General features: G+C 37.1%; 2 protein-coding genes across 3 annotated transcripts in view; both read left to right on the top strand.

Moving 5' to 3' along the window:
• The first annotated feature begins 1,469 nt into the window (after positions 1-1,469).
• zgc:63972 (protein CutA homolog) lies at positions 1,470-4,790 on the top strand. Its single transcript, XM_055154048.1, has 6 exons — positions 1,470-1,707; positions 2,245-2,393; positions 3,130-3,189; positions 3,630-3,675; positions 3,751-3,800; positions 4,315-4,790. The coding sequence occupies exons 1-6, from the start codon at positions 1,603-1,605 to the stop codon at positions 4,415-4,417; spliced, it is 513 nt and encodes a 170-aa protein (XP_055010023.1). The 5' UTR covers positions 1,470-1,602; the 3' UTR covers positions 4,418-4,790.
• A 2,417-nt stretch (positions 4,791-7,207) lies between these two features.
• The window catches only part of dab2ipb (DAB2 interacting protein b), a 92,672-nt gene continuing 80,210 nt past the window's right edge, over positions 7,208-19,669 (top strand). Inside the window, exons 1-3 of one of the 2 annotated variants that reach the window (XM_055153722.1) lie at positions 7,208-7,228; positions 11,867-11,985; positions 12,803-12,908. In XM_055153722.1, coding sequence (XP_055009697.1) covers positions 11,926-11,985; positions 12,803-12,908 — 166 coding nt within the window. In that variant the 5' untranslated portion in view covers positions 7,208-7,228; positions 11,867-11,925. Of the gene's footprint in view, positions 7,229-11,866; positions 11,986-12,802; positions 12,909-14,504; positions 14,684-19,669 lie in introns of those variants that run through there. The other variant, XM_020921625.2, reaches the window with a different exon arrangement.

The following is a 19,669-nucleotide window of genomic DNA, read 5'->3' as shown; positions in this document are numbered from 1 at the left end:
TTGAACAAAAAGATCTGTTTTTCCATTACATGCAATTGAGCACTACACTGGCAACTATCCCCTCAAAAATGTTAACAGAATTATCTGCTCTAAAACTTTAACATAACTCCTTCAATACTTCTTTTAGACAAACTAGACACAATTTAAAAATCAAAAGTTTGACAGATTCCTTTGTACCATCTTTCACGTTTCGAGCTCTGTGCCAATTTTACAAGAATAAGAATAGCTGCATTAAAATCAGCCACTTAAAAAATTTAATAAAAACTCAAATGCCCTACCAGTCTGACCAAGCTTGTATTTTCTGACTCTTTCTCCCCTGTATTTTTCTTTCATCTGGGCCTTAGTTGATCTATAAGAAATCTGTGATGTGCTCTCATATAAATCCGGCATAAACCCATGAAAATAAATTGGTTTTACGCCGTAGCTGCTTAGAGCCTTTTGCAGTGGAATTCTTGTTTGCTGCTTGATGTGTCATGTGCATGAAGGGTGTGTGACCAGATGAGCGCTTAAAACTAAACGCGTTTCTTAAAGTGCCGGTCAAGAGAAAGGTCACTCCAAGACAGGAAGGGTATGAATCAGAGATTCTCCATTTTGATCAATATTGTGTTGTGCTAGATTTTTTTTTATTTTATTTTATTTTTTTTACAAGCAACATGAGCCCTCGTCATTTCATTTGGTCTCAACCCATCAAAATGGAGCAGGTCATGATGTATGAATCCACAACTCCCCCACGTGGATATTTGGCAGAAATTCACCCGCTAAGGTCAATTTGTCTTACATAAAAAGTTACTTTAACAAACATCAGAAGTACAGTGAAATTAGGCAATATATATATTTCATATATTATTATTATTTTTTACTTTAGATTGCCTAAATCCCTTTGGAGGTTTTAGGGCTTTCCAGGGTGCAATAGCCAAAACATAGGGTATTACTGTCCTAAATCATGTTCATTTTATAGGCTGGGGAAAATATATGATTTGGCTACAGGTTGACTCATGCAAACTTCAGCTACTGGTCTAGATTTCTCTCTTGAAGTTCCACTATCCACAAAGGAAATTTAACACAGCTGAAAAAAACAGAACTTGACACGAAGTTGGTCTATCACCTATTACAACAGAAAAGTGAAGCTGAGGCAAAAAAAATATATATAGGTAGAGGTCTATTCATACGTTAGTAAATAATAAAGTGTGTGGCGTCAGATCCTGTGTTTGTCGGTCAATAGCGCTTTTGAATTTTGACCACAGACTTCAGAGATATGCTTTGGCTGTGGGGACAGCGGACTGTTTCAAAGCCGATTATGATCCAAGCGCGGGGGCGGGACGTAGAGCCGACACTCTTCTGTGATTGGTCGCCCGCGTGTCAAAGGCCCATGTAACCGCCAATTGTAACGCGTGGACCTTTATCATCGCTTTGGACTAGTCACCCGAAGCCCTAGGCCTACCTGACTAAAAACACCGGCTGGGGAGGTACAGGGACTAGAAAATAATAGCCCTGTGTGTTTTAACTGGTTCGGACGCAAAAGAGACTAATGTGTCTTCTAGGCATCCAGCGCTCTTTGGAGAAAGTTGAGCACAGAATGCCTCTTCATTGACATCACCAGGGATGACTTTTGACACCACTCACAGGATGGAGTGCTTGTTCCAACGTTGGCATAAAGACGTTTTCCTTTGCTCCTCGCTTCGGTCTGTACTTTCTGTGACATGCTTGGTAAGGCTATAATTATTATTATTATTTTTTAATAAAATAAAAACTTGTCAAAACCGCAGGACACAGGAAAACGGACCCAGCTAATAATAAGGGGCGTTCAAAAATGTCAGACTGTGGTTCTCTAAGGGTTAGATTGGTTATGTTATTATGACATAACCAAACATTTTTAAAGTTTCAACTAAAACTTCAAAGGACGCCAGTCTGTAGTTCTCACAAGGTCTTTTTTTGTAACTAACCAAAATCCATTGTATTTGAACAGGATTTGCAATTGCTGTCGTGTTCTGCAGAAGTAGGACAGATTAGAATTTGATCACTGTCTTCATCCGTCATTTATCTGTGCCAGACAGCGACAAATAGTAAGAGGATAATAAAAATATGACCCGGTCCAGTCACAACATGGTGGTCCTTTTGGCAAATTCATTAAATAGCTTTTCTTGTCATTTCAACAGTAAACATATTATTAACTATTCATTATAGTTGACAGCAGAAACAATGTTGTCTATTTGAGGTCACTGCCCTTTTTTTCTTTTTGTGAAGCTCCTTGTTCTGCTCATGAGTCTCTATCCCTGCCTGTGGTCCATTGGGGTGCGACTTCATTCAGTCTTCACAGGAAACTATCTACCAGGCCACTACTCTGTCCTTATTATTAACAGCCCAACCGAGCAGACGGCCAAGGATATTGGCAGGTAATACTCACAAAGCCAAACTGATTGTTCCTTTTGCTGTGGCAGGGGCCTGATTGTACAGGTGACTGTAATACATAAATGTTTTGTTTTTATTCTGTTATCTCTCTATATCTGTCTTTTTAATGTCTATGCACTTTGTGTTCAAGACAATAAAGTGTGTCTTATCTGGAAATAATTTGTTATTTTTACATAGCACATTTACTCATTTGATCCACTGGATAACATCATCCATGGTGTTTTAGAATTGGGTTTTTTAATTATTTTTACTTAAAAGTATGTATGCAAACATATTAGACTTCATCTTGAAAATGTAAAAAAGAAAAATAAATCACAACTAAAGGTTTGGGTGTTTCTGCCAAGAGTAGAGCAACTATTTTGTAAAGTTGTAAAAAGTTGTAAGGATACTAAATCTCCGCTCTCACCCCTTTTGTTGGCATTTTAACTGCATGCAAATGAGCTCTATCTATCTATTTACTGTGTCAAGACACGGCCGCACTGAGGTTGCCAGATATGCAAATCTTTTACCCAAGAGTTTGTGCTTGAGGATAGGGGTGTCACAGATAATACATTTAATAACATTAGCATCACTGTGGAAAGCAAAGTTTGCTCTGTGTTTCTGCATTATCAGCGTAGTGGTTTTACATTAAGACAGGACTCATGCAACTATCATCAAATTATTTTTCTGCACCTTTTTCTTTTCAGTTCACTGTTCAATCGCTTTTGTCCTTTTCTCTAGAGCCATCATGGAGAAGAGGCTAGCTGCCAGTATTAACATTCTCACAAGGACATCTACAATGTAATTATTGCTTTACAAAGAACACAATGCACACTTAAGCCAGTCTGACCATAAGTGCCCACCATACAAAAATTGTTCTTGACATACTTTGACAGATAGCCTATATAAACATGCTACGTCCATAGGTTACCAAGGCAACTACAACAGTAAATGGGTTGCCTCTGATTGCTCTGTCGATTTATTCTTATCATTAGAACATAAAAGGCAGTTTTGAGCTGTGTATTTGCATGGATTAACCTCTCGTGTTAATGCATAATCACAAAGGGAACAAAACTAATAGGCCATGGCGAGGAGCCCAGCTGAATAGAAACCACTCTGTCGTACCTGCTAACCCCACGGTTGTAGCTTATAATCAAATAGAAACTAGCATATATTGTCCAGTACCTCCACCTATTCCTAGAGAGGCAGTCTAATCCCCTTCTGTGTGCTTTTTTTGCCAGGTACATATGGAAAGATGAAATTCGTGACACCAGTGAAATTCTTATGGTAGATTCTTTCAAGATTAATGCCTGTTTTGCCTCCAAACAGCTGATATTCACTAATATGTAATTTTTGTTACAGCTTGTAAAAACAAAAACTTCCAGGATTCAACATGTCTTGGAATATGTGAGGTAATAATATGTAATTTATTGTTGTCCAAGGAAAGCGTTCTGACAGTATTTAGTACTTAGTATATTTAGTATTTAGTATAGTAAACAGCATTTATCAAGACTTAGACTTTAAACTATGTACTACATATCTCATGAAAGACTATAGATTATTTTGTATTTATACAAACAATAATTACAGAATGAGAACTATAAGAATATGAATTTTTTAAATAAATCAGTTATTTATTTGCTGTCTGTGCTGTGGAGCATAGACAGTACACACTGCAGTGTTATCCAAGGCCAACATACTATACAGCAATCTACTTAGTATGTAAGCATACAGCCAAGATTTTAGTTATAAGTCTTCATTTAGTGGTTGGTTTAATTTAAAGACCCTATCCCTCTTGAGTACTGTCTGTGAGTTTGCACAGTCAGGACGAGGAGCTCAAAATGAGTCATGTCCAATTCATTATAAACAATAGCTATACCCTGTCAGGCAGTGAAAGAATAATGTGGCTGTGTGGCTTTCTTCAAGGTCTGTCCACCCATACGCAGCCCCAGAAGTCCTCAGTTTTCTCGTGGAGGATGGCAACCTGGAATACCTGAACTGGATGGATGAAGTGATTCCAGAACATTGATTTATCATTAACTCAAAGTCATTTTCAGTAAACAGGATATAGACAACTGCTCTTCATCAAACATTAACCAGGAAGTAACAAACAAAACTAAGTAGTTTTAAATTAACCAACATGTTTTGAGGCAGCTTGAAGAAGCAAATATATAAACAAATAATGCCTTATTTATGTACTGTATTTGCTGAATGTTTTGCACTGTTTTAACTCTAATGGCCTTTTAAGATATTGCCAAAACTGTCAAAAAGTAAAAACAAAAAGAACAGAACAGAAAAAATAATTCATTCAACCTCAAACACTACAGACTAATACAACTACAACATTCTTTCTTACAAGTCCAGAGTATAGGCGTTATAAAAAGTCAATTTTTAAACTTCTCTTCCCCACATTATCTAATTTTTTCATATGCATATTATTGTGTAAAGTTCTTACATCAAACTGTATACTTTAAATAAATAATATCAAAGAGCCACTAAAAGCTGTGTGATTTTTTTTTTTCATGAATGTTTTATCACCATCTTATATAACTCCAGCGTCATACTGTACAGAAGTTATTCTTTCTAAAAAACAAAAAAAGACAAAACAAAACAAAGAAAAACAGCTACTATCATCTTTAATGGTATGAAAAACTGCAAATAATGCTTGTCAGTACTTCCAAGAATACATGAAGTCAAATGAATTGATGTTGTTGCCTACTTTATATTTTTGATAACTTATTTACTCTACTTTTCCCATATGGCAAAAGCACCGTTTATGATATGCTGAATGTTGCAGTGGATGCTTTAGGATGGCATGCCTGCAAAAAGCCCTGGTCTGCACAAAGTGTTTCCGGCATCAAGGAGCAACAATGGAACTGCCGACATGGATGAACCATAATAATCCTGCTTTCTCTGACAGGAAGTCCACAATGCATGGTGAACAGTTGTGCAAGTTAATGTCAAAACAGTGAAGTAAAGATAGGTGTCTTCTGTTTAAATTAGAGAATAAGAATCAGAAAAGCAGACAAATGTGCATCACTGAAATGCTCTTTCAGGTACACAACATGCAGTTTACCCAGCTGTTCACTAGATGGTGGTATTACCTTAACTTAAAAAAATAATCAAATAAAAACGTTTTGAAGTATGACTCATGCTCACAGTTAGAGAGAGAGAGCATTAAAAACAGATAACATAACATAAAATATTTGTAGTTGTAAATAAATAATTTTTAGTGTGAAGTGTTTGCAGCAAGAGCCTCTAAAAGTCAGTGCATAGATGACTTGCTGTGTCAAGGGAAGGCCAAATGGAAAAGGACACAAAATGTATAATGCCTCATGCTTTGCTCCAGCCTCCCACCCAGCTAAAAAGGAACAATTTTATTATTTTGCTCAGCCGACAGTGTAATAATCTGTTTTATTAGTGAATATACAAGATCCAGTTACTTAACAAATCAATATAATCTGGTTTGTGCAAACAAAGACAGGCGGCAGGCTTGTTTTTCCTGTGTGTCATTAAACTCTCCCTGGGATACGGAGTTGGGGACAGGATAATTAAGAATAAGCTGTTAGAAAGCAGACTGATAACTCACTCCCACAGAGCTGTTTAATAAATGAGGGATAATGACAGACGTTCTATACACAAACACTTTGCTCCAAATAGAGTAACATATGTGAATTTTCCAGAATGAAATACTGCCGCAATATTTACAAAGCAAATATAATAAATGTTAAAGTTTTATATTAACAAGGACAACACAGAGATTATTGTTCACTAATGCAAACATATGCCTGGAGCCAGTTTTAGTTGTGAGCTCTTTCTGTGTTGTCCTTGCACATCTGTAGCTACTGTAGGAGACAAAAAAACAAAAAAACAAAGACAAGTTGACAAATTATGCAACATTTTGAAGGCTATGTACAGCTAGTCTTGTTTGATATACTTCAAGCTGCTGGAGATACACAGGCATGTCTACAGAACAGTACAAATGACATACACACAAATGTATTTTATATCTTCATACTTATTATTATCTATTGGTTATATTTTTATTTTAATGCTTGCATACTACAACATAATGTCTTCACTCCTCTATGACAAAAAATATGCATTGTACATTATTTAAAAAAAAAATACATATCATGGCTTATGTAATATTAAAAGAAGAGTGAAGTTCTGGTTTATATATAGAGAGGCTAAGAGTATATGAGGCCAGGTCCTCTCTAATTATTCTCGACATGCTTTGACAGCTTTGTGCGTGATGCTGTGACCTCACATGAAGACATCTCCCTGAGCACCAGACCCCTTTCACACTCACAACTGGATGCTGCGGTTCTTGTAAGCCTTTAAGTGGTTTAGTCTGTGCGTTGTACTCACCGGGGGAGGGGAGGTGCTGGTGAGTAATAGCACGCTGCCCAAACCAGTAAGCCTATAAAGGTGATTGCCTCTCTGCTGTCCCTCCTCCCAGCTCCTCCCTCCTTTCCTTTTCAGCCTCCTAGAATCCTTTCTATGGCTCCGCCCCCCTCCGCCTCAGACTCTCATCAATCTCCATCTGCAGTACAGTACATGTGCTGGCTGCCAGGCGCTGCTGCTGAACGCTCAACTCTGCAAAAGGGGAACATGAAAAACACTGGTGACACTAGGTTAGATAACACGGCAAGCTCATTTTCTTGCCCTACCTTGAGTCCACTCCTCAAGCTGCTACGACTAGGACCTTGTCACCACAACGTACAGTGAAGGGGGTGTGTGCCCACTACATAATGGTCATACTATTACTATAGGCGCACAGTGGAGTCAATACTCAAGATGCAGCAGCGAGAAAGTATGTCTTCTGATACTCTGTCAGGTAAGAGCAATTTTACATTAAATCTTCAAATACAATGTATCTAGATTCCTTTTTTTTTTAGTTTAGACTGTTGTAAATATATGCATGTTTCATATGATGACTGTGCAAGTAATGTTTACATCTCTTGGGATCACAACTGCTTCATACCCAAAGCACAGCTGCGAAGTACATATGGAATACATAACATGGCAATATTCTGACCTATTTGCAGTAACAAAGCATGTGCTGCTTTCGTGATTTTTCTTCAAAATTTCACTTAATGTTTGGCGACTAATGTTTGAGTTGGTTGTAATCAAATGTAAATTGTACCATCTCATTTTGTGCAAAAAAAAAAAAAAAAGAATTGAAGCAACATTGTGTTTGGTCATTCACTCAGGACTGTGTTGTTGTGCTTGGCCAATGTGGATTGTCCATTGTTGCCCTTAGTGATAAGAAGGATGCTTCAGCTCCAGCCGCGTTATCCATTGGTGGCAATCTCTCCTACCACAAGAGAATAGTGGGAAAAATGTGTCAATAAAACGTGATTTAACTAGAATCTAAATGCAGTCTGTAATTTTAATTATATTACATTAGCTGTCAAAAGGAAAGTGCATCTTCCTGCTATTCCCTATCTTTCCCTGTTTTTTTCTTTGTTTTGTCTTTTTTTAAAGAACACTATTCATAATTCCAGGAAATACATTGATTTCTCTCATCCTTGTCCATTTGTACTCCCGAATCAGTAGCCAAACTGAAGGACATGGCACTTCCTGCTGCATTCAATATTTAATTTCTAGAAAGAATCAATTTACACTTTGTGACGATGCACGGACTACTTAAAATGTGTACACAAGTCTATTATTACATTGGAATATTTTGCATTCACTCATTGCTTTACTACCCTAATATCCAATTAAAATATAAATAATAAAATAAAAAATAGTCTGTCAGTTTTTGATATATTTCTAACTAAAAGCAGATGCAGGCTTCAAAGGATCTCTCTGGAGAAAAAATCTAAAAAATGTGGAAAATGTACAGGTGCTCTCTCACAATGGGCACAGTAGCTGAAGACAGTAAATTACTTATAAGTAAGTATTTCTTAAAAGAGTATATATTATGTGTATGTTCAGTGATGTGTTCAGCATTCTAATCTCTCAAGCAATATCGTACTTTACTTTATTGCAATGAATATGTTCTCATACTAAATAACAAAACAGCAACAAAAATATAAATGCCTAAAATATGTAACTGTCAACTATGCTTCCTTTGCTAACACCAGTAAATGGTTAAAGAAGTGAAGTTGCACTGTACACAGACACAGTGTTGTACCTGTCATGAATTCTCTGGCAGGTCATCAAATGCCACTCTTACTCTTCTGACACCTCTTCAGTGAGACGCTCATCAGTGATTGCATCCAACTCCAAGGTGAAGCCAGTGTCAGGATGTCCTGCATTAGGCTTTTATCTCCTGGTCCCATACCTCCTGTTCTGTAAACAATGACACAGCAGAACAACAGCATCAGTCCTGTGCAGATATAAGAAGCTCTCTTTGTATGTTGGGCAGATGGGAGATTTTAGTGGGGCTACTGCAGCACAGAAGTGCATGTAACCTAGCCTTGAGTGTGTTGTCATGGCTCACAGCACAAGTAACAGGTAGTATGAACAGGATGGTAACAAAGGGAAACTAAGAGAAATCTGATGTTTCATTGTGCAATAAAACCACAAGATTTAATAATAAAAATGTATTATTCTTATATAGTGCTTTTCAAGACACTAAAAGTCACTTTACAATTTGGTACATTAGTGATTCATTCCACACTCGGTGATGGTAAGCTACTGTTGTAGCCACAGCTGCCTTGGTGCAGAGTGACAGAAACAAGGCTGCCAATCAGCACCATCGGCCCCTCCGACCATCAACATCACTCACGCGCATACCACATTCATACGAGACAATGTGGGTGAAGTGTCTTGCCTCTGGACACTATGACAGTATTTGCCACTGGGGCTCCACTGTGGCACCTGGACCAAGCCCAAGCCTGTTTTGGTTCTGAGATATAACGAGATCAGGCTTTGACAAGAAGGCTTGACATGGAACAAAATGATCATTTATGATAATAAACATGAAAAATAAGTAAACAAACATTAAGTTTACAAATCTTCAAGTCATCGTATGTTAAAAAAAATGTCAAGTAAAAGTATTATCTGCTATCTCAACAAAACACAAGCACACTCAAAAAAGCTCAATGTAATTTTTACATACCTCCAATTAAACAGAATCCAGTTTTCTTTCTTCCCAATACACAGCTATCATCTGTCTATGCTTTGTTTGTTGTGACTATTTGATTTTTTTATTAATTTTTTGTATTCACAGGGACAAAATGATACTGACAGACTGTCTTCTTTCACTGTTGGTTCTAGTACAGTAGATGTGTTAACAAAAGGCTTACATTTAGAACACGGCCTCAGTAAAATTCAGAAAGTGCAAAGACGTGGCTCATCGGGCTCAGTCACTATTACTCTATAGGCAAATAATAAGCATATTCTTCAAGTCGATTTTAAAACCATATGTCCAATACTAAATTAATTTTGCTGAATTAGCCTAAACTAGGGGAAGGCTGTATGGCAAAACATGCATTATCATATGCAAATGCTGTGGAGAATTGAGCTATCATATCTCTAGTACACACTGAAACTTGAAAAAAAATTGATATGGGTCAACTTGAGTCAAAGTACATTTAAATGTGTTAGATAGCATCTCTTACACCACGTGTCAAAAATACTTATATATAATATATATGTACTGTACAGAGAGATACTTTATTCCGATTTTATATCGTTTAGACAGAAATGTTGTGTGGCATAACTGCGTTGGGAAAGTGTGCGCGCGGCTACAGACGCGGATATGCGCCACTATAGCACGAGCTCATCCACTGTCACTGAAAAAATTAGATGATGAATGATATTGGGTAAATATTACACTATAATAAGTTAAACAAGTGCCCGATGCCTAGTTTACTTACTCGTGCATCTTTGGTTTTAAAGATGGTTGTATTATGAGTAGGCTATGCTGGCTAAGCTTGTGCAAAACACTTATGTGCTTTTAATTATAAATGCATGCTAGGCTATAGGCTAATTCCTGCGTGCAAGTTAAGTTTTAAGAGAAGTGCTTGATGAGTGCTTTGCTAAACCAGACGTGCTGAAATTATTTTAAGCATCCAGGCTGCTAAAAAGCTCTGAAACTTTTATTTATTAGGTAAACAAAGTACACACAATCCTGTATGTCACGAGATTCCTAAGTAAATAATTTAGGCCTTGCAATCCAGAAATAGGCATGCAGCACAAGAGAGCAAATCAGTATAGACCTACTAATGATAAGAACTCTGGAGGCTGACCCATACTTTTGGAGCATCACAACTAGTCTTCACCCACCCAGTCTGAGTGAATTTGATGAACGTTGACTTAAAAGCAAATGTTGCAAACGTTTGCCAGAGCACATAATCCTGCAGAGTAGGCCTAAGTTACATTTGTGTTTTGGCCACTGAACGTTTGTATTTTCAGAGCTTTTCAGAGCTTGCTAAGCTCTTACATAACTTAATCAGCACCACCTATAACACCTGCCTCTGCCGCTAAAAGGAAAAGTGTGTCTGCTTGACCTGCTCACATCCACAGTACAGAAGTAAGTGTGAGACAGATTCTTTATGTAAGCAAGTCTGCTTCTAGTCTCTGTTTAATGAAACCATACTAAAGCTTCCTCAGACATATAGCATACAGGTAAGTATTTTTAAAGGGTCTGTATTGCTCTATTTTGTGATCTATGTTATAATGTTTCCTCATCACAAACATACCTCGAGTTATGTTTTGTTTCATTCACTAATGTTTAACACATAAACCCTGCATATTTAGCATAAACAGAAATGATTCTTTTCCACTTTGTGATATTATGTGGCAATATAGGAAGTCCTCCACTGTGATTTTTTTTACTCACCTTCACCTTCACTAGAATCATTCGGATTTTTTCAGACCTGGAATAGCTGATCTCTACTGTGGTAAAAGGTAGCTGTTAACTTGAAAAAACTATGTGACAACAAAAGGTGGAATGGAGCATTACTCACACCTGTGTGAATGAAACAAAACTCCAGGTATGTTTTTGATGAGGTAACAACATTATAAAATGGCTTAAAGCTTTCAAGAGTTCATTTTGTGTAATACAGGACCTTAAAGGTAATACAGGCAGGCAGATGCAGATAGTTGTAGTAGGGTATTTAAGTCTGTTTAGAACAGTCATATAACCATGGAATTTCAACATTATAAGTAAGGAAGTAAGTTTACTGTAGAGTGCAGAGCACTCACACACAATTTTATAAAGTCTTTCAAAATAGCTATATGTATATGCCAAATGTTCCAAGTTGCTCTAAGGACAAATTATACAGAAACAGCATGCATTGTGTAATTTCAGAATCTGTAGGCTGTGTTTGTGTTCCTCTCTGCGCTAAAGTAGGCAATGAGTGATCTTCAAAAAAACTTTTACTGTGTAATAAAGTAAGTTGCTTGTTTAATAGAAAATGACAAATGGCAATGACTCTTTTGGTTTAACATGTGACTTTCTCTCATTCAGTTTACCTTTCTTGTCACAAAGTAAACAGATTTGTTTCACTTTTTCCAGATGTGCGTAGTCCAATTAGACCCTGGATATCACGTGGACGCTCATATGAGGAGAAGCCCATGTGGAACAAGTACTGTGTGGTCCCTGACTGTCAGATGCTGCTTCTGAACGAGGAGGAGGTGAGAGCCGACTGTCCAGTCTGTCATATCCTTCTGTCTCTTCTATTGTCTGCCTTTCCCTCACACTCCCTCAATATATTCTAGTAACAGATTAAAGCAGCACCTGACTTGATCACTATAGAACTCATGGTGGATGTAAATGTTCATCATATGTCATAGAAAATACTATTAGTATACCATCCGTTATCCTGTTACTTTCACTTGTACTCAGTGCTCAGCTTTTAAATGTCTCCTACAGATCAAGGTTAAATACATGTCCTTGATTACTGTAGTAATGAATCAAAGTGCTGATATGTGTTGTGAGAATGTGATAACATGCGGACAGTTAAACATTCTGTAGCACAAACACATACAAGAGAACAAATGAGTCACCCACAGTTCAGAAAGCATTTGAATGATGAACCAATGACTATTATTTTCTAGGTGTGCTCCAGTGAAAACCCAGAACAGATGTGTGTGGATGTTCGATAAACTATTATCACTCTCTTTGGAGGACATCAGATCCCTTTCACATCTTTTCTTTGACTCACCCATTTCTCTTCCTTCCATCACTCTTCTTTTGTCTGTTTAATCTCTGAAAGCCAAACCTTTGGTATTCAAACTATAGCCCACTAAAAGTTGACATAGACCAATGTGGTGCTAAATCAGTGTGTTCACCTTGCCATTTTTCAAGAATCTTATGGTAATTCTGCATTGCTGCACTTGACCTGAGCATTAACTAAATTAAAAAATTATTTCCTCTCATTTTGTTTGTAGTAATTTTTTTCTGATGCTATGGCGGTCATAGTCTGTGTTTTCACAAGTGTTCTGTTTCCAGGGGAGGCATGTAGCATCATGCAAGGCCCATCTTTTGAGACGTACCATCAGTGTCCCAGTGGAAACTAGTTTTCCAGAATTCCACAGCCAGATATCCACTGAAAGTGGTGAGTTATTTACAACCTACTTTACTTAAGCTCAGATTAATGTGAACACGCACAAGTGCAATTTTTCAGTATTTGATTCATAAGTAACCACTAGATGGAGACATTGCTGGTTCATAGGCTGGCATGCAATACTTAACTAATTCATGGTCTTTACAATTAAAAGCTTTGGAAATGAAACCTTTTGATAACTAACAACTATTACAAATACATTTTGTAAAATACATCATATGTGACATTGTATACTGAGAGTTTGTTTCAATCCCTGTATTGAATTCAGACACAAGAGGGTAGTGTTTCCCAAATATTTGCATTTTGTGTTTCAGCAGAATTATATCTTTAGCCCTTTAAATTGTTACTGTAGCTTTAGAGTAGTATTCATCCTTATCATCATGATAGCTGCTGAATTCATTACTCATTACACTAAGGTAGGTCCAGTAACAGTGGCTGTTTACAACTGGGAAGGCACCTGACAAAATTTTGTTGTTAAAGCATATACTGTAAAATATTGACCTATACAGATTATTAAATAATTTACTTATGTTTTAAGTTAGGATGTTGTTACATTTTATAGCCTGGCTAATTAATTTAGCCATATAAATGTCAATATCATTTAAATAATCTCATATGTAGGTCAACGTTTATTTAATCCAATGCACATGTATTAACAAGATGTCTAGTATGCGTGTATATTTCAACTGATGTACAATTCATCACAACATTACACGATAAATACAGACTGTGCTTCAGCTCATTATTCATCAGTGTAGATCTCACCCGCCTGTGTCCATTGGCACTGACTTTAAATAAGCACTGTGATGAATAAAATGACAAGATGAATTGGATTCCAAAGCAAATCGTAGCGCTTTCTTCTCTTCTCATCTCCAAACTGAACAGCAAGAGGCTGCTCTTGCTTTTTTGAACTTGTCAACGTTTAGGGCTCATATGTGAAAGGCAGGAACTGTACTTAAAACACTGTGATATATGTTCTTACAAAATGTCACACCATTGTTGTAATTTCTGTTTCTGGATTATACTAGTTTAATGCAGCCCTGGTTATAGCAGTCAATATAGCTTTTTCTCTAAACGTATTAAATATATTAAACACACACACATATATATATACATATATATTTTAAATTTATTTATTTTTTTATTTTTTTACCTTAATAAGTCAAAAAATATAAACATGCTCTCCTTAGTAACTGAGTTTTAAGTGCATGTTTTCAGGGTTTTATACTTTTCTGTCAGTGAGCAGAAATGCAGAGTAAGATCTCCATCTCCATACAACACACTCTTCAGTTCATTATGGTAATTGCTCTAGTGATATTTACATTATGATTTCATAGTCACAAGTTAAATGCATCATAGTATTATAGTATAGATATTCATTTATTTCCCATGTATTGGCCCACCCAGATCTGACCCGTCACTTCGGCATGGAAACTGTTTCTTTCTCCTCCCTCTCTCTCCTCCCTCTGGTTTTCCCTGCTATACTCTCTCACCACTTCTCCAAAGCGAGGGGCTCAGTCAGACAGATGTAACACAGTGGTAAAAGCCTGCGCTGAGCTGGCAGGCAGGCAGCAGAACTTGAGACCTGGCCAAAAATCTACTCTCAACAGGAGAACAGGAACTGCAGAGGAGACGACAACTACAGCAGTTTGGACTAACACTTACATCGACTTCTTTTAAGATATGGCTATGCTAATCTTGGATCTTATTATCAGACACATCTAACATGGAAACTGACGTGAGCAGCCATCCGGAGGCACAGAATGGTAAGTTGAGATGCTGAATCTAAATCATTATAAGGAAAGGAAAGTTTGAATGTTGGTGAAGATGGAAGTAGGGTCATATGGCTTCCCTGTGAGCTTGCTACTGCAGCTCTCCATTTGGTTTTTGTTGACTAGGGCCTCTGTAGTTCGAATGAAAAGAAGTGTTTTGTTGAGGGTCAAGGGGTGAGGGGTGTTACATGGCAACGTGATGGAAACGACAGTATACAACTGAAGAAGTGGAACTGCAAAGGGAATCTCTCAAATTCTACTTTCATGTGTAGTTTTTGGCACTTGTGTCCCTCTTTGGCCTCCTGCAGAATGGAATAATTAACAGCGGCATATGTGAGAGCGCTGTGGGCGTGCTGATCTGGTTCAGGGTAATTTGATGGTTGTGTGATATATTTGTAGACTGTGTAGTGGTTGGGGCGTGTGGGTGTTGAATGAAAGTGGGATACAGAGGAAATGGCTAGACAGCATACAGTTAATTCCAGAGGGGACGCTTCTCATTCCTTCTCGTCCCATCATTTTCCGTTGCTTTTTTTCTTCACTAGATCACATGCTGTATTCTATCCTAAAGTTGTAAAGAAAACAATGTTCTCCCTGTGTTTCTATGTATTTTTTGGGATGGACATAGTTGTTCTGTTGAAGCTGATGATTAAGAATGCAGACTGATTTAACAGATTTGAACACGCAGTCTGTAGCTGTGAGTTCTAGCCAGCGCCTAAGCCACACATTGCTTTTGTAAGGGGCAGGCTGCCATAACACAAGAATGAGACAAAGGAAAGAACAAGAAACCTGTAAAACTTTCAGAACTTTAGACCATTGCTGGGACTTGACAAACTGAATAATTTAGAACATTGATGCTGATGCTCACCTTGACTGTTGCACCATAAGGTTGGTCTGCAGAGGTGGAAGGAATCTAGATATCCAGGTACAATATACTGTCTTGTAAACATTTACTTTTATTAGAAGACAATATAAGAAGGAGCAAACTACCAGGAATAAAATGCTTCAAGACTCCATGGTTCCCTAAATAGTGTTTAAGGACACTTGGAATCTCTTAACATTTTATACAATGCCATGAAAAAGTGCTACATGTTGACATCACTCTATTCAAAAAAGGACTTTGTACCTTGTCAGTGGGCCTTAGATTTTTCAGTCTACTAGCACTCCTCTAGTATTAGCAGTAGTAGCAGTTTTTCATTAAAGCAGTAGTTGCTGTTGTGGGTGTACTTTAACTTGTTGTAATAGTTTTAAGTGGAGATTGGTCATAGCCCAACTGATAAAAGTAAAAAATAAACAATAGTATTCTAGTAATTATTTGGTGTAGTCTTCTTCCATAGGATTGCAGCACATTAAAATGTATTTATTTTTAGCTTCCTTGAATTGGCCATCTGCTTGCTAACACAAAGCATACATCTTGGTGCTCAAGGCAATTCAAATTGACTTTTGAATTGTCTTTCATAAAGCCACATTTGTCACATATTGAGTTTATGGCATTTAGGAAGTAGATACAGTTATGATAGGACATTTTGGAGCCAAATTAGTGACTGGAATAAACCTAATTAAAACCATTAACATAGGGGCAATCAGGGCAGTTGTAATCCATGCCCTTCATTCTCATGTAAATAGGTCTGTGTGTATCCCTGTCCTAGTTGAACATGGCTAACTGGACCACTGGAAGCCAGTAGTACAAAACTGCATTTTAGATATATAAAACCACATTTACAAACAACAAGTCTTTCTTCTCTACTTTTATTTAAAGTGTGAATATTTCTGGTTACAGCTGAATAATAATCAAATTGTATTAAGACAAAAAAACACAGTGCTTCAGGGCTGTGGTTTGAAGAATGTTTTCATTTTACTGAATGGATTATTTTGCCATGTGTCATGTGTAGAGCTGTAGGCCTTTAGTCATTTAGTTGATTAAGCGACTGATGCTGTTTTAGTCAACCAAATTTTGCATTAATCGACTAATTATTTTATTTAGATTATATGGGGCAATAGCCGAAATGAGGAAGCATGAAATGATTTATCTTAAGACTGATATTTACGTACACTTTTACAACACTGTTACAACACTGGTTCCTAGTATTTTTTATGTATAAATAGTGCAGTTGTTGTTTTGTGTGTGCAGTGTGAGTGTAAATGGTCAGATTAAACTTAAAATAATACTAATTGATTGGCAGGAGATGTCATTAGTTGTTCAAGATTTTTTTTAGATGACCACAACTATGTGTTCTTGTACTGGGTCTAGCCTCTTTAAGTATGTCTTTGATACAGCTGTTTGTAGTATGTTACTTTTTGTTTACCTATATTGTTCATATATTTCTGTTATTATTTTAATGAGCAGAATGAGTTGATTCATACACAAATATGAAACAGTCTGCATGTATTGGTCTAACTTTTTAGACCATGTCCATAGTTTGATTTTGTTGCTTATATCATCCTTGCCAAATCTCATATAACTTCATTTATGTCAACATCAAATAAATGAGTTAATGATAGTCATGAAGAGGTCACGCAACAATGCTTGGGAACAAAGAGTGCAATTGTTGTCATGCATTACAATGAATGAATACAATGAAGAAAGTTGTCTTCCCAGTAAAATAGCGCCTAGACTTCTATCTCGACAAGAGTATCTTTACAGTGTGAAGTAATTTGCCTATAGTAAATCTGATGTCAGTTTAACATTTGATGCCCTTTCTCTCTAATTTTCCAGGTCTGGGACTGGCACAAAGCAAAGTATTATGTGTCACATCTGGCTGGATATGAACAAACCTTTGACATATAGCTAAATTACTTTGCCACTGATAAAGTTGAGATTATTTTGATGAATTTGCTCCTTTTTTTCTTTTTGGGAATCTTGAGTTGCAGTTCAGCAGTCTCACATCTCATCTAACACTGGATATAAATAACTCCGTAAGTAAAGACCTCAGCAATAGCTTCAGAAAGTTGACCAGTGTCCAGCCATAACAGTGGCACTTGTCCATTTGGCCCAGTTTGAGAAAGCCTGTGTGATGTGGGCCTGTCAGTCAGCAGTGCACACTACAGCCGCTGCATAGACTTATAATAAGGAACCCATAAACAATGACTGTATATGTTTATGTGCCTGAAGTGTTGCCTCACTTTCTATCTTTTCCTTATGTGTTTATGTCTGAGCCAGAACCAGAGCCACTGATCTTGTTTCATGCTTGCAGCTCACTACACATTTGTTAAGAATGTGCTTCTAATGTCTTTGTAAATCATATGCTAATGCACTCAGCCCACACAGCAGAGAGAGAAAGAGGAATCTGAGAGAGAAGGACTGTGTCTGACTTTGTGATTATTGTAATACTAGGACAACAACAAGACTTCGTGCATTGCTTTTTAGTTGTTGGGAGTATTGGGAAAAAGGCCTCAAAAGTGTGCATTTTGAAGTTCATTGAGTAACTTTTCTGGTGGGGGTTTGTCACCTGCTTGTCTCCATGGAGATGTTTGTTTCTCTGCCTGGAATGGCATTGAAGGTATTGTTTTAGCATTTATTTATTTATAGTGCACAAAACATGTACTCTTACTGTGTCACCTTACCTTTCCACAGATCTGAGTTGTGACTAGACCTAGTGAAGTCACCTACTTATCTCCCTGGGGATGGAAAAGTTTAATTCTATAGTGCGGAACATTCCAATATGCGGAACATTCCAGACAACGCAATAGCATCTCCATGGAGACAAGAAAGAACACAGTGCACCTTTAAATTCTGCACTGAAGACTTGGAGTAGGAAAGGATGCAAAACCAGTCTGTGTCCTTTTAACAGCATAGTAATAAAGGGCAATTCAATAAATCTTTTACCTGTGGAACACTTTACTTACAAAACATTATTATGGCTGGCCTTTTGCCTGCTAATGCACTTCAATTTTGGCCTGCTGAGGGAAAGATTGAGCCTTTGATCAAGTACAGAATAAGACTAAATGAATCGTGAATAAAGTTTCCACTAAAACTAAATAAGAAATGTAACACTTTTCTGAGTTGGACAAAACACCCCAAATCAAACAGTATGGAGGCTGAAGTGATACAAGAATGTGGGCAGGAGCTAGCACTGACAAATATAGAAGTACAGTTAACTGAAAATAGTGACTGCTCTAAATAAACACTGAATTTGAAATCTTAGACCAGATATAATACAATCAGTGTAATAAATAGACCACTAGACCAAATCAAAAATATACCAAAATCTGTGTTCTGTTTGTTTCTCTTAAATTTAACCATAGGCCTACACTACCTGTGGGAATTGGGAATTAAATTCATCCACAAAAAGCATTTATGGCATGGTTTGTATAGCAGAGGTCTGACCCCACGTGTCACACACAAGATCCTTTGTGTCTAAAATGGCCTCTGCTGACATTCCGTCTGCCTCTAATATACTGTACACATTACTTTTAATGCATTTTCCAGTTTTCCACTTTACATTCAAACACAGTGAGAGAGATGTGGAGGATTTTGTTTTAAGTGTAAATTTTTCCCTGGCCTCAGCGTTTTCTGGAGTAATTTTGCTTATATATCCATTCCTATCCAACACTAGGACTATCTCTGATCTGTCCCGCTTCAAGATTACATGGCAGATGTAGTGATTATCAGAATACCTGAGCCAATACAATAAGATATAATAGGGTTGTATTTTGATACTTCCAGGACTGAGCTACACAAGTGCACAAACACAGTGACAGGGTGAAGATTTACGGATGACCAGGGCACAAACATAAAAGGAGAGGTGTGTTTTTAGAGTGAACATGGTGTGAAACTCCAGCACACATACCATAGTAATCACTCATGCCTGTCAGAGATACTTTGTGATAGAATATTACTTTATACATTGTACAAGTTACACAACTCACTAAAGATAACATTTTCTTTTTGTGTAAAAATATTTTAAGAAAACTCTGGATCCAGGAGTGTTTAAAAGAATGTGTATTGTTTGAGATGTTTACCTTCACTCACACAAAAAATGA

The sequence above is a fragment of the Boleophthalmus pectinirostris genome, unplaced genomic scaffold, assembly GCF_026225935.1.
Source record: "Boleophthalmus pectinirostris isolate CB_2022bp ecotype Guang Dong unplaced genomic scaffold, ASM2622593v1 HiC_scaffold_18, whole genome shotgun sequence".
Lineage (NCBI taxonomy): Eukaryota > Metazoa > Chordata > Actinopteri > Gobiiformes > Gobiidae > Boleophthalmus > Boleophthalmus pectinirostris.
Note: the sequence above shows the minus strand (reverse complement) of the source record. Positions and strands in the feature narration are given on the sequence as shown.